We start from the raw sequence: 13320 nt of genomic DNA, 5'->3' as shown, positions 1-13320 counted from the left end.
CCCGGTATCTCCCAGGCAAATGCTCTCTAGCCTGGAGCAATGTTAACTCTAAAACCTGACGGGGGCGATGGAAATCAGCGGCCCTGCCTGCAGTTTCCCCGCCAGGGTCGGATGGGTGAGGGAGGAGCCTGGGAAGGGTATTACCTCTCTGCTAATTTATCCCAGGTTCACTGATTTAGACAGCGTTTTGTTTATCTCTAGCCCCTTAAGCACGGTACCACCAACAAAAGGAATTCTTCTATACAAGTTTTTCAGCCAACCTTCTTATCTGTGATTCAGGAAGAATGGTTGTTCCAGTTGCATGTTAAGCCCTCAGTAATCTGATGGTGGACAAGTGGGAGAGGTTGATAACAATAAGGGGCACTGGCATTTACAACTGGAGTGAAGCATTGCTGCTCATTTAGCTAATGAATACAGCTCACCCATAAACAGAACACCAACGAGCTGCAGCTGGGGAGCATGGAGCAGGCAGCAAGCACAGATCATGGAGGTCACCCAGGTACTGGTCCTACAAAACACGGCCACAAATAATCCCATTGCAAGGCACACCCTTCTACATTCCCCTTTTGTGGCTGTGCCCTTTTTCCTACATTAACTTCTCTTCTCACAGGTTATTTCTTTCCAGGGTCTGCGTATCCAGATTGTTAATCTCATCTCTAGGACAGAGAAGTAGTTATTCCACCAGATCACTGGTGTGGCACTCGTGGCAGTGAAGAAAGTGACACCGGGAGCTCCTTTGCCCCAGCAGTGTGTGGGATCTCCAGAGGGCTGTTGCACACTACTGGGTCACCTTCCCCTCTCTGGTTGCCCAGCTTCTGCTGTCACTAGCACCTCTACCTTCCTTACCTTAGATTAGGTTAGAGAGTGACATCACTAAATACCAATGTTCAGCAGACACAGATAAGTTTCTCCCCTCCTTATCTAGCCTGCTGTAAACAAAGGCTAGCAGTGCTTGTCATTGCAGCAAAGCCACAGTCAAGCTGCCCTTTGGCTTTTATATAAAGTGACCTGTGAAACAAAAAAGGGCTTGTGTCTGTGTCCTTTCTAAAAACATGTAAAGTAGCCTGAGGCTTTTGCTGTCCAGGTAGTTTGGTTTTAGGATCGGCTTGTTTACAGTTTGACTTCCTAAAATCATTGTGAGTGTAGCCATGACGTTTATCTGTCTGCCAGGCCATCCAGTCACATCATCACAGAGTTTGAATCCATTGCTCAATTTTGGCATAGTCTGAGATGGAGGTCTTTAACAAGTTAAAACTCCTTGTGAAATACCAGTCTTTAGGGTGAGCACAGTCCTGCACAGGCACCATGCAGGAGCCAAACATGTAGAGGTGCAGGATGCATTTTTTGGGTAGTCCTGTGTTACCGGGCCCCAGTGAGCCCACCCAGGCAGCTCAGCTATTGCCTTCCCTCACTCTTCTCCTTCAGGGACTGTTCTTTTACACAAGGCACACCCAAAAAGTCCCAGGTAGGTGGGAGCAGCTATTAGAAGGCAGTCTTAAAGCTTTTGACCTGAGTCAGAATTAAAAACGCATATGTAAGCCCAACAACAACTGACATCCCTTCCCCCACAGATTGGCATTTTGAGCTTCTTGTGTGACTTAACCTGGGTGGTCTTTTCATCTGAGGTCACAAAGACTCTTTGTAAACCAGTGGACAGAAGTGTACTCCTGACTTCCCAGGTCTGCGTGCATGCCACAGCAACTGTACCCTGACACCATATTACAGTGAGATCTGTGTGTAAAAGCTTCTCCTCTGGTTTTACATCTTGGTTTCTTTAAGCAAAAGCCACAGCCAGCCTACAGCTCAGGAAGGACAGGTGAGTTCAAGCCAAATCACAAGCAGGATCCTCAAGTGCAGGACAGTGGAGAAACCCATGGCAGACACCTACACATCAATATGGATACAAAGCCACAGCAGGGCACTAGTACAAAAGTGCATTGCTACAGGAACAACCAGAGTAGATTTTATTTAATAATTTGTACAAGGAGCACAATAGTAATTCAGTAATTCCATTTATTAATTGCCAAATAGTAATCCACTGCAATAAGAAACAAAAAATCAACACAAAAATAAGTTGCAGTTTGTGTGGATATGTGTGTTGTGTGTGTGTTTGTGTTTAACTTAAACTGGCAAGAGCAAGAACAGAAAATTAACTTTTAAATGAGTATGTTATATACAATCAATATCAACATGTTACTTTGCTGAATAGATTTATTTGGTGTTATCCAATCTTACCAACAGGCCTAAACATTGTTGCAAATAACTGGAGGGCAAACCCAAAGCAGAACAACAAACCCATAAATAAGATGCAGGATTCAAGAGATCTCCTGCAGAAAATAAACAGTGGTGCTTTGTGATATATCTGAAACCCTTTCATAATGAATATTTTGTGCTAAAACTCTTTTTGTGAACATACGTAAAATTCCATCGCTTAAATTAAAGTGGAAAAAAATCCCAACCTTTCACAACTGCCTTTTTTTCCCTCCCTTCACTCAATGTGTTTAAATTATTTCTCTATACAAGGTAAGTACATTGTCTGTACAAAGTCAAATATACATATTTACAGTCAAACTTCTGAGACTTAGAGTCTTCTCTTCCGCTGACCGAGACGGAAGACAAGCCTGCTTGATTTCAAACCCAGGAGCATGGCTAGTTTATCAAAACGTTGCAAGTCGTGCTAACAGTTAGTTGTAGTTTACTCTTAATAAATCTGTATAAAAGCATCAGCATAAAAATAGGCATTTTATATTATTAAATACGGCTTATGACAAAATAGCAATCTAACCCTTTGCTATTTGTACGGCAATTGTAGGAAGCAGAGTCTGATAGAATTGGTTTTGTTTATGCTTTTTCTTAATAACAAAAAGTCTATCAAAAGAGTATTCATAGTGGATTTACAGGCAAGCATACAGCCAAGCCATGTTGTTGGTTTTTTTCCCCCTAAAGGAAATACAAATCTATGTAACTGGTAATAACTGCTGAGAACAGCTTTCCAAATTGATTATACTTTTTTTGTATGACTAAGAGGCAGCCAAAATGCATGTATTTATTGGACCTACCATCAACACTGTAACCAAAATGAAAAAAAAAAGGCACCCTCAGTGATACATTGCTCAGATTTATCAGAGCCTCTAAGATTTAATGCTGGGAAAGAAGTAAAGTCTTCATCCCAAAGCACATACTGGAAAAGGTGTGTGATCCTTTAGGGCCAGCGACAGGGCAAGAGGAGCAGAGAAAGTGAACAGGCGTAGGACTCATAAACAGGATTTGTCCTCACGGGGGTTCTGTATATTGGTTCTATTCTTTGTGCAGAAAAATGTCACAACTAGGCTGATTTCTCTTTAAAAAAACAGGAATTCTGTTCATTTTGCACACAATGCACTCACACACACCCTCCCTGCACAAAAGAAAAACCCTGCAGAGATCAGTAATATGCTATTAAAGGGTTTGGGATTTTTGAGCACTTGCATTATGCTTTGGCTGACTTCTCTGGATTAAACCACCAGTCCCAAACTCCTTTTCCACACAGAGCTCTGCAATTCAATTGTATCAGCTGTCCTCTGCCTCTGCTGGGTCTTAAGATGCATGACATGATGGAAGGGTTTTCTATGGAAATGGAAGGCAGAATCAGGGCAGCAAGCCTGGCCTCCTGAACTGTGCCAACGAAGGTGAGCGGCTGCAGGTCTGAGTACTGCCCCAAAGCACTACCCTATCTCAACACACAAACAAAACCTATACCATGTGCTTCCCTGAAGCCTTCTCAGAGGTAAGTACTCCGTACAAATTAAGATTATCATTAAAACTCTTACTGAGGAAGGGAGAGGAATACACAAAGGCAGCACTGTAAACTAGAAACTGTCTCTTCTTCAGCAAACGAATCACACCCTGACTCCATAGAAGCAGGGCTACACATTCAACTCAATAGTGTACCACTTAACCACATCCTCCTAACACTTCTCATTTCTTGTCTATTACATTCATAAATTGTCTGTTTCTTCACTGTTTAAAAACACCATCTGGAAAGGAATCCCGTCCTTGTCATGGTGGGATCACTGTTATTTTACAGGTACAGAAGCTTCACGTAGTTGCCTGGGAAGGTGCCAAATTGCCTTGTTCTCCTGGATGTACCTGTTGCAAAATAAAACACAAGGAAGACAGAGTAAGATGGAGACATGCAAGGAAGGCTTTGGAGTTTAAAAAGGTAGAGGTGGCAACCTCTTCTGCCTGCAGGCATTGATTCCTAATACTAAATAGGAGCCCTAGTCAAAGAGTCTTTTGGCACAAACCAGATCACAACTCGTTCTGCTACTAATCATCTTTGGTTATCCCCTTTAACAATTAATAAGGTGCTGGTGAAAGCTCCTGGGCCGGTAGGTTAGAAGTCAAACTCCTCTCAGTGTAAATGAGCTTATCTCCCTTAAGAAGAGATGGCAAGCCTAGATATTAAGTGTTGAGATGGAGAACACTGTCCAGACTTGCACTCCTTGAAGGTAAAGGATTTTGCTAAACATGCACTTGAGGCTGGATTTTCAGGGACTGCAACTCCTATCCAGGTGTTGCCTTCACCCCCTACTTGCCACTTTCTGTAACTAGTCATGGCTCCCTGAGCTTTGGAAATGCTACAGAAATCCAGTTTTACTTGGTTCCCTCTGTTGCTCTGCCATCTGTGTAAACAAGAAGGATCAGGATGAAGAGAGCAATGGAGATGCTAAGATAAAGGAAGTACTAGAGACCTAGCAAGGAAAACAAAACTCCAACACCTTGCAACCTAATTTTAATGTTCTTGGAGGGAAAAGATGGAAAATTGTGGAAAATTTTAAGTCAATTTTTTTCACTATTTTGACCCCACAAATGAAAGCAACTTCCAGACACTCTGCAAAACTGCTCATCCCAAATAGCTCTGCTGACAGGCAAGTGTCATACTCACCCACAAACCAGCCATCATCACATTTCTCCATGACATCAACAATGTCACCATCCCTCAGTTCCAGCTCATCATCATTCTGAGGAGTGTAGCTGTAGAGGGCTTGGTAGCTAACTCTAAAATCCAGAAAGATACTACATGTTAGCCACTGGATTTCTTTAACATCCCTTCAGGAGATGTTCCCCTTCCCCTAATTCTTATTACATATTGTTGAATGCAGTCTGGATCTGTGTCTGCCTTTTGACAGGTGGAAGCCAACGGCATTGAACTCACTGTTGTCAAAAGGTCATGGTAGTAAAAAGTGTCATGCCTACATGTATAGGATATGTGGAGAGCTGCTCCCTTTCTGCCATAGTTGTCTTTTTGTAGTTGTCTGCACAACCAACCAGAGTCTTCCTAACGTGTAGCACCTGGACAGTGTCCAACTGCAGACACCCTACTGAGTGCAAGCCAAAACCTGGATACACTCATTCCAGGGCTACATGAGACAGCTGTTCCCTTGCCCAGGTACACTGGCAGAGCCATAATTGACCAAATGGCAGAGAAAAGAACTTTAGAAAAAGGTATTGCCTATGCTACTGCACTAAGGTTGCTGGATAAATCATGGCTGAAGAGGTATGGTAGAAACAAAACCCAAGGCTGAATCCTGCCCTGAGATGTCACCTGTACCTGTATTCATTGGAAAGGATCCTTATGGAGTGGAAACAATCTTTGGGCAAATTTAGGGAGGCTTGGGTGCCCTGCCTATGGAGCATGACAATAGAGCTGATGTGAGATGTTCCCACTCTGCATAAAGCAAAGGCTCCTTTCACAAGCCAACTGCTGAGAGCATCAGACCCCAGCACAGTGCAGGCTGCTATTCCCAAAACATCAGTGTAAGGCCCCACCAAACTTAGAGGCAGCTCCACTGAACAGCTTTAAAAATCTCTCAGCTACCAATCCACCTGTGGAACTGGTCAGCAATGCACTGAGTAGCTTTGGTGTTGGGACTCACACCGTACTGTGAGGAGCTAAGAATCCACGTCATATGATCAGGTATAGCCAGTGGATATTAACTTGCTGCCAGCTTCAGGATACAAAGACACTGAGACAGTCTCTGTAATGGAGACCCAGTCCAGGATCACGATGTCATTGTTTCAGCTGACATTTTAATATTCAAATTCATGTTCAATTCTAATTTAATTATAATTGATTCAATAGAATTCAATTCTAATTTCTTCTGAAACACAGAGAGCTCTCATACCTCCCTATCTTCACCCCCAGTCAAAAATATGGGCCCTGGAAGAGATGGGAGCCAAAAGAACTTACATGTCTCGTGGTGTTTGACTTCGCTCAGGGCTGGCTCCTTGCTGCTGTGCTTGAGGTTGCTGAGAAATGATGAGAGATGATTTATGGTCATTAGAGGTCACCTTGTGGCGAGAGTCAAGAGGCTGAGAAATAGTACTGCAGTAATGAACAGACTTTTCTGCAATGTTTATGATTTCATTGCAAACAGCTTCCTGTGTGGTAGGCAGCATTGACATCCAAGAACACCCAAAGGATAGTCAACAGGGGGAAGGGAGGGGAAAATATAGATAAGAAGAGATGGGACATTCCAGTTGCAGCATATAAGTCCAGTAAAAAAAAAACAAAAAAAAACCAAAAAAAAAAAGGAGTTGTAGATCCAGGTAAATATCCAGGTAGTGGAGTGCAGAAGGGATCCAGATGTAAGCATGGAAAAACAGGCAAGACACAGAAGAATTTGGCATTTAGTTTGAAGATTTGTAACATACATTTACACATATCTTTAAAAGCAGCAGCATAAGAGGTTGCAATTAGTTATGCAGTGGCACCATTCCAAACGCTATGAAGTCAGTTCAAGAATGCAAGGTGAGGCTGAGCTGCTCCATTCATGCACTTGGCTTCATTTAACTTATACCCAGGGTCTGGCAGCACAATTAGACCAACTTCTCATTGGCTGTCATAGTTTTCCTAATTGTTAAATTCACTTTCTTCTGTTGCAAACAAGCAATATATGCAAAGAGATAAATATGTACCTACTTTGCAACTAAAAATAGTGCTGGCATTTTATCTCTTACTGAGGTGTTACTGTCTGGGTGAAGAGTGTCTAGGACTACACATCTGAGTTAAACAGGGGCCTTACCACATAGCTCTTTTCAGACTCTGTGAGATCTGGTCCAGCTCTCAGTGAATGGTGGGAAGGCTGTGTGATCACCAAGCAAATGATAAGGAAGACATTTTAGCAGATGTTATATTGGTCAGAATTTTAAAAATGTAAATGGAGTGCAGACAACAAAAGAAAATGAACAACTCTCCCCTCCCCACCCCAACACCATACTTTTTGGACAGCGAGATCCTTCATTTACACAAGAGACATTGAGGCTACAGTAACACAACAGCACTGCAGCACACAGAATGCTGCCAGGGAAAGGTGACAGCAAAACAGAAGCTAGGGTAGGGAATCAGAGTGGAAGGTTATGGACACTGCTACAGCCAGAAATGGTACCACAGTATCACACTGCATTCCTGTAAGGGAAAAAGAACACAGACAGGAACACATACTTGGGAGCATCAAAATTGAAAGGCCAAAAGCATGGTGGAAGGCACCTGTTGCTATTTCTAGAAAAGCCCTCGACAACTTTGACACAGCAACTTGGTTTCTTTTTAAAAAAAAATACAACAGCTCAGGTCCTCAGAAGGCACAATGTCGTGTAGCCCCAACAAAATCACTCTACCCTGTACCAAGCAAGGATCTGAAATGTTTGATTAATTCCCACAACAAGGCAGAGCTGCAGGTCAGAGGAGGCCCGGACTGAAAAGCCCAACTCCAAACACCAGCACCAGTGAAGCTGCTGGACTCTGCCCTGCCTCACTCCCTAGTCACAACCCTTCACAGGGACCATGTGTTCCAGGACACATAAAAGGAAATCGGTGTTTGAGGCTGGAGGTTTTATAGGGAAGGGGAAGATCACTGAAAAAGCCATACAGGTATCCACAGCCTGGTTTTGCACATTTTTCCATATTCAAACGCCCACTGAAAGCAGGGTGCATGCTGTGAGCAAACAGCATGAATGTCCGAGCTAGTGTAGTGCCTGCAGGGCTGCATGGCAAAGCAGATTGAGATGGCCATACAATACAATACAATTTTCAAACTAAATTTCACAGGCCTCAATTTTAAGCTTTGTGCCCTCCCCTTTATGCACCTCAGCAGTGTCCTCCAGTAAAAAACCTGCTTTTTCATGGCACACTGAGACAGAGCAGAAGCAGAGAGCAGAGAGATCTGTAACACCTTCAGCACAGGCATGCTCCAAGACTTTGGAGAAGTGCAGGGTGATGAGCTCATTCCTCTCAAAGCTCCACTCAACCACATCTTGGACATCTGGAGCTGTGCCCGTCACTGTATTAAAGCAAACCATCTCTTTTCTCGAGGACTGTGACCCACTCTAGGCCAACCCAGCCCCACAGCAACTCCTTTGTAGTCAGCTCTACTGTCTGGCGCTGGAATCTGGGATCGCTGCCCTATGAAACAATGCTCTGTTACCATGTATATTTCTAGAGAAAGAAGCTTAAATGTAAGTTCAATGTACTAATTGCAGTGGAATTTGCATTCAAAGCATTTACTGTGGAGCCTGAAATCCTCACAGGACTCCTGGAAGTCCCTCCTGCCTATCATCAGCCCTGAAAGGCAAATGAAAAAATAACACATTTAAAGTTCATACTGTGCAGACCAACTGGATATAGTGCATCAAATCTGATGAGACCAGAGCTAGCTCAGGTGATTAAGTAGCTGGAAAAAGCACTTTCCAGGCTGAGGCAGCTGTAAGAATGTTTTAGGGTGTTTTTTTTTTTTTTAATTCAAGAAAGTGCTTCTCTGTTCCATACCAATAAATTCACTGCTGAAATTGCTCCATGAGCTCCTAAGACCACATGGTCTATTTCCCATTGATTACTTGTGACCTCCTTGTGCAGCTTTTCCTCCTAAAAGCATTAATATCTTGAATTAAATTAGTTATTTGAAAGCTAAAAAATTGACACTGCCTCTGAATGTTCCACAGTGCAGGTTTCTATGTGTATTACCAGGAGGTGCAGCATCAGAATCCTGGTCACATTGACTTTCCTGGCAGGATCCTCATGGGACTGCCATTTAGTAGCTGACAAGACACATGAAAAGTGGATCCCCTCTGGCCTCTGCTCCAGAGATCCATGCAGCTCCTACCAAAGCACTTCAGCAGAGCCCTGCAGTGAGGTGGTGAAACACCCCACAGTTAGCAACTATGCAGTATTAGCTAAACAGGATGAAAAACTGACCAGACCAGATCCCATGATTTTGGACTGTAAATGTATCACTTCACTAATGTAAATAAGTGACCCTGATAGCATGATCTATCTGGCTTTTTAATTTTTTTTTTTTAAATCAACCAACCAAACCCAACATTATTCTTTCAGGGAAGAAAGAGATTAAAGGGAGAAAAGAAGTGTTATAGGTCCAAATGCTCTTCAAACGTGGGTTTAGACAGTCCATGTACTACCTACAGTGGTGGCTCCCTTGTGCTAGAGGTGGTTGAGGAATTGGGAAGTGTAAGCTCCAAAGTATAAAAGACTTCCCCCAAAACACTGAGCCAGCCCTGTAAGTGTTGAGGGTAAGGCCCTAAAAGTGACCAAGTATTCACAGCAACTTCTACCTGCTCAGCCACACTACGTGCTTTGTAAAGACTAATTGAATAAACTTAAGTGCTTAAGTCTCTATGTCTCCATGTCTACAGACTGTGTATACAAATATGCAGTACAGTCAGTCTCAAAGCACAGCTGGCCAGTGTTTCCACCTCATATGGAGTTTGGAGATGGACCTAAAGAGCACCACAAGTTTGTAAAATTACCATTAAAAAGTTCTACATTAGGAGTCTAGAAAAGCTCTAAGACAGCTTTTAAATGTTAGGAAGAAAGACGCTGGGACTGCTCAACAGTGCTCTCCCTGCTCCTAGTGAAGTTCAGTGCATCTATCCACTGCAGCTCTTGTTTATGTGTCTTCCATCCGTTTCAGGGGGGAGTTAAAGAACTGCATAAGCAAAGACAAAGCTAAACAGAACAGAGTAATAGACACACAAGACAAACAAACAAATTGGTGTTCCCTCAAAGGAGGGCACAAAGAACCAAGAGCAGGGAGGCCTCCCCAGCCCAGGAGAAACAAAAGGAAAAACCCTGCACACACCAAGCCCAGCTCTGGTGAAAGCAAATGGAAATCCAGCTGAAGAGCTCTCACAACGAACACTGAAAAGGCTGCAGAGTGGAGCAGCCTGACCTGAAGGCTGTCATCCCTGACCCTGGATCAGAAGTTGGAGGATGTGTCTACAGCAGAAAAAGAGATTTCCCTTGGAAAACAGTTACCAATACCTGCTGCAGGCTGGCCAGTTCTGCCTTAGACAGCAAGCACTCGGCAGAAACATTGCCATGCTGAATCTGTGGAGCAACAGAAAACCACTGGAGGAGGTAAAAGCTGACCATGAACACGGTGCAAAGCAAGGAACCCGTTGGTCTGTGCTGGAGAACATGGGGTCTGAACTCCCACCTCATATGCTCCCCTTTCTACCAGCCAAAAGCAGGTGAATTTACCACTCTGACAGAGTGGTTCTATACAAGTGCAAAGGAGCAGATGGGTCCCACCAACATCCCTCATGTTGCTGATACAGGAACAGCAATCCTGTCCTTGTCCAGCCAATCCTGCCTTCCCCCCCCCACAGCCACAGTCCAACCCCAGGGCTAAAGCCACTGCACTGCTCACACTCTTGCTGGCACCACTGCTGACTGTCACTGTGCTAATAGGATCTCTGAGTAGAACAGGAATTAGAGTGGAAAATTCCTGCAGGTCCCCTGAAATAAATTAATTTGATAGGTTATATTAATATGTATTAATGACATATTTTACTATAGTACTGAAACAAGTTATCTGTAAGTTATACTTGAAATACCTTCACATGCTGTGAGGTAATTATATTTTCTTTTTAGTTCAGACTGTGAAAGCAAGCAAAAGGAAACTTCAGAAAAGTTTAAAGAGGCAAGGCAATTTCTATTTTTACTTAATGTAACAAGTAAGAACACAGGCCTTATACCAGTCCTATACCAAAGGGTCTTGAACCTGCAAATAACCCTGGGTCAGAATTTCATAACTGGAGAGGTTATCCACAATGAGGAAAAAAACCTAAAATTCAAAATCATAAAGTATCTCAAACACCAGAGATGGACACTAATGGAAGGAAACCCCAAATGCAATGTCTCATTTCCATGTCTGCTAAGTGCTTTTCTTATTTGATTAAAATCAGTTGAGAGGTACAGATTTTTGAAGGGCCTCCAGGGTATACCTGAAGTTCGGCTGAAACCATCAGCCTCTGTATGGATTACTCAGATAATGAGAAGCCATTTGCAGATATAAATACCACTCCTGCTCCCTAAACAACTGTAGACCTAGAGCTGAAAAGGAGGTCAAGGCTACTGCTAATGTCACACACAGTTTTAACTTGACACTGACAATGCTCTGATTGTCAAGGAATATAAAATATAAATATTGACTTTGACTCCAAAGAAAGGCCACGGGGTCTTATTACAACCAGGTGGAACACCCAAAATAGAACTGCATGCTAATCATCACTGGAGAGAAACATCTTTGTCTAAACGTGTCTCTTTGCTCCTGCTCTTTTGTATCACGTATCCAGTGCAAGCACCAGCAGGACCAAGCAGATCAGAGCTCAGGAGAAAGGTCAACACAGGAAACTTCTATGAATTTTTAACATGAAGCAGAATATTATTCTATTGGATTCAGATATTGAAAGAGAAGCAAGAGGTGGTTGTTCAGTAAAAAGTTGTGCAAGCTTCAGGTGGAAGAAAACGAGTAAGAATAATAAGAAAATTTCAGGGTTTAAGCTGTGCCTCTCTCTTAATCTAATCAAGAAAGTAAGTAACATTGGCAACTACTTCCCAAATTCATCCTGCATGAGCAGCTTGCCTGGTTCACTGATCAAGCCGAAGACTGCTTCCCCAATACCCATCACGACAAACTCAGTTCAGTTTTTGCTAATTGTAAACTTTCTGTTTCAAATATTGCCATCTTGTGGAAGCTGCCTCGAAGGACGGATGAGGCACCAGCAGATGTAAGCATTGCTCATTCCCACACTCTTGGGCATCCCCAGCCACAGTGCTGAGGCTGGGCTTTGCTGCACAGACCCTACTGCATAACTTTTTAAAAACGTTTGTAGCCCTCAGCAATAGAGCTAAGAACCTCTGAATCCTACCTGAGAAGACCAGAGCAGGCCCCTGGTATTGTGGATACCAAGTTGTGGTAAATGCCTTATCCCCAGCTCTGAGATGCTCAAACCTTGAATCCTAATATCAGGTGGTTAAGCAATACCTGAATCAAATTTTCGTGTGCTACACCATTCCTACTAAGAAGGGTACCAACACTGTCTTATAGTGCAATCAAGCTATAGGAGCTCAACGTCAGAACTAAGCAAGCTCTGAGTTAATCTTTTGGAAGAACTGATAAACAGATCCTCAGCTGGCACAAACAAGCAGAAACCTAGACTTGATCTATGTAGATTTGCAGCAGCTGAAGATTTTGCCCATGCCTGCCCTGCTGCACAGCCTGGAAGTAATTTTTCTTTTTTTTTAATAAAAATTCTAAATTAGTGGAAAATTATCTCACCTGTGTAATCAATGAGTGGCTAAATAAGCATACGACAAAACAATGGCATGGCATGGAAACAACTCTAAGTAATGGAAGAGTAATCAGCAAAGATGATTACCTGTGGCTTATTGACTCTGCGTGTAAGTCTGGGAGGTGGCTGTGTTGTGACAGTGGAGGAAGAGAGGGTAGAGGAAGAGAGAGGAGCAGATGAAGAGAATACTTTTGAGTCTGCAGTCTTTTGAAGAAAAGAAAAATTGGTCAGCTTGGCACATACTGTCTTATCACAATCACTGCTAGTGATAAGAGCATCTACTATCTAGTAAATTTGAAGCACACACAGCAACAGTAACTCCATGCAAGGACAAGTGCAGTTTCCAGTTGGTTTGTCAGAGCTGACTACCTCACTCTGTTTTAACATGCAGGTTAAGTCTAAAAAATGCTACTAAAATATATCTGGATGGTAAACAGTACAGTCTTGACACATCTCCCAGAAGACTGGTTATAATTCAAGCAGAAATCAAATTATTTGTCATAAGTTTTCCCAGTGTGAAACATGTCATCTTGGAAACCCTGTTTTCTCATTATTTAATGTTGGCTAGATGGGGTATGTCATGGAAGCTATTGCAGTGCATCCAAGACATTATTTAGAATGCTATGATTTCAAATTCTCCAAACTTACACTCATTGGGGTACTGTAATGTAATTGGGCTGGCTCTATCAC

General features: G+C 42.9%; 1 protein-coding gene across 50 annotated transcripts in view; it reads right to left on the bottom strand.

Annotated features, from left to right (window-relative positions):
- Window positions 1-1941: 1941 nt before the first annotated feature.
- Window positions 1942-13320, bottom strand: part of SORBS1 (sorbin and SH3 domain containing 1) — a 162720-nt gene continuing 151341 nt past the window's right edge. For 37 of the 50 annotated variants that reach the window (XM_088169005.1, XM_088168978.1, XM_088168985.1 and 34 more), the window contains 5 exons: window positions 12718-12834; window positions 7068-7127; window positions 6233-6423; window positions 4928-5040; window positions 1942-4128 (listed from right to left, as the gene is read on the bottom strand). In XM_088169005.1, coding sequence (XP_088025131.1) covers window positions 4061-4128; window positions 4928-5040; window positions 6233-6423; window positions 7068-7127; window positions 12718-12834 — 549 coding nt within the window. In that variant the 3' untranslated portion in view covers window positions 1942-4060. The remainder of the gene's footprint in view (window positions 4129-4927; window positions 5041-6232; window positions 6424-7067; window positions 7128-12717; window positions 12835-13320) is intronic. The other 13 variants (XM_088168975.1, XM_088169019.1, XM_088168998.1 and 10 more) reach the window with 9 other exon arrangements.

This window comes from Sturnus vulgaris, chromosome 8 (assembly GCF_052056855.1).
Source record: "Sturnus vulgaris isolate bStuVul1 chromosome 8, bStuVul1.hap1, whole genome shotgun sequence".
Taxonomy (NCBI): Eukaryota; Metazoa; Chordata; class Aves; order Passeriformes; family Sturnidae; genus Sturnus; species Sturnus vulgaris.
The sequence above is the reverse complement of the archived record's forward strand: the minus strand, read 5'-3'. Positions and strand labels throughout refer to the sequence as shown.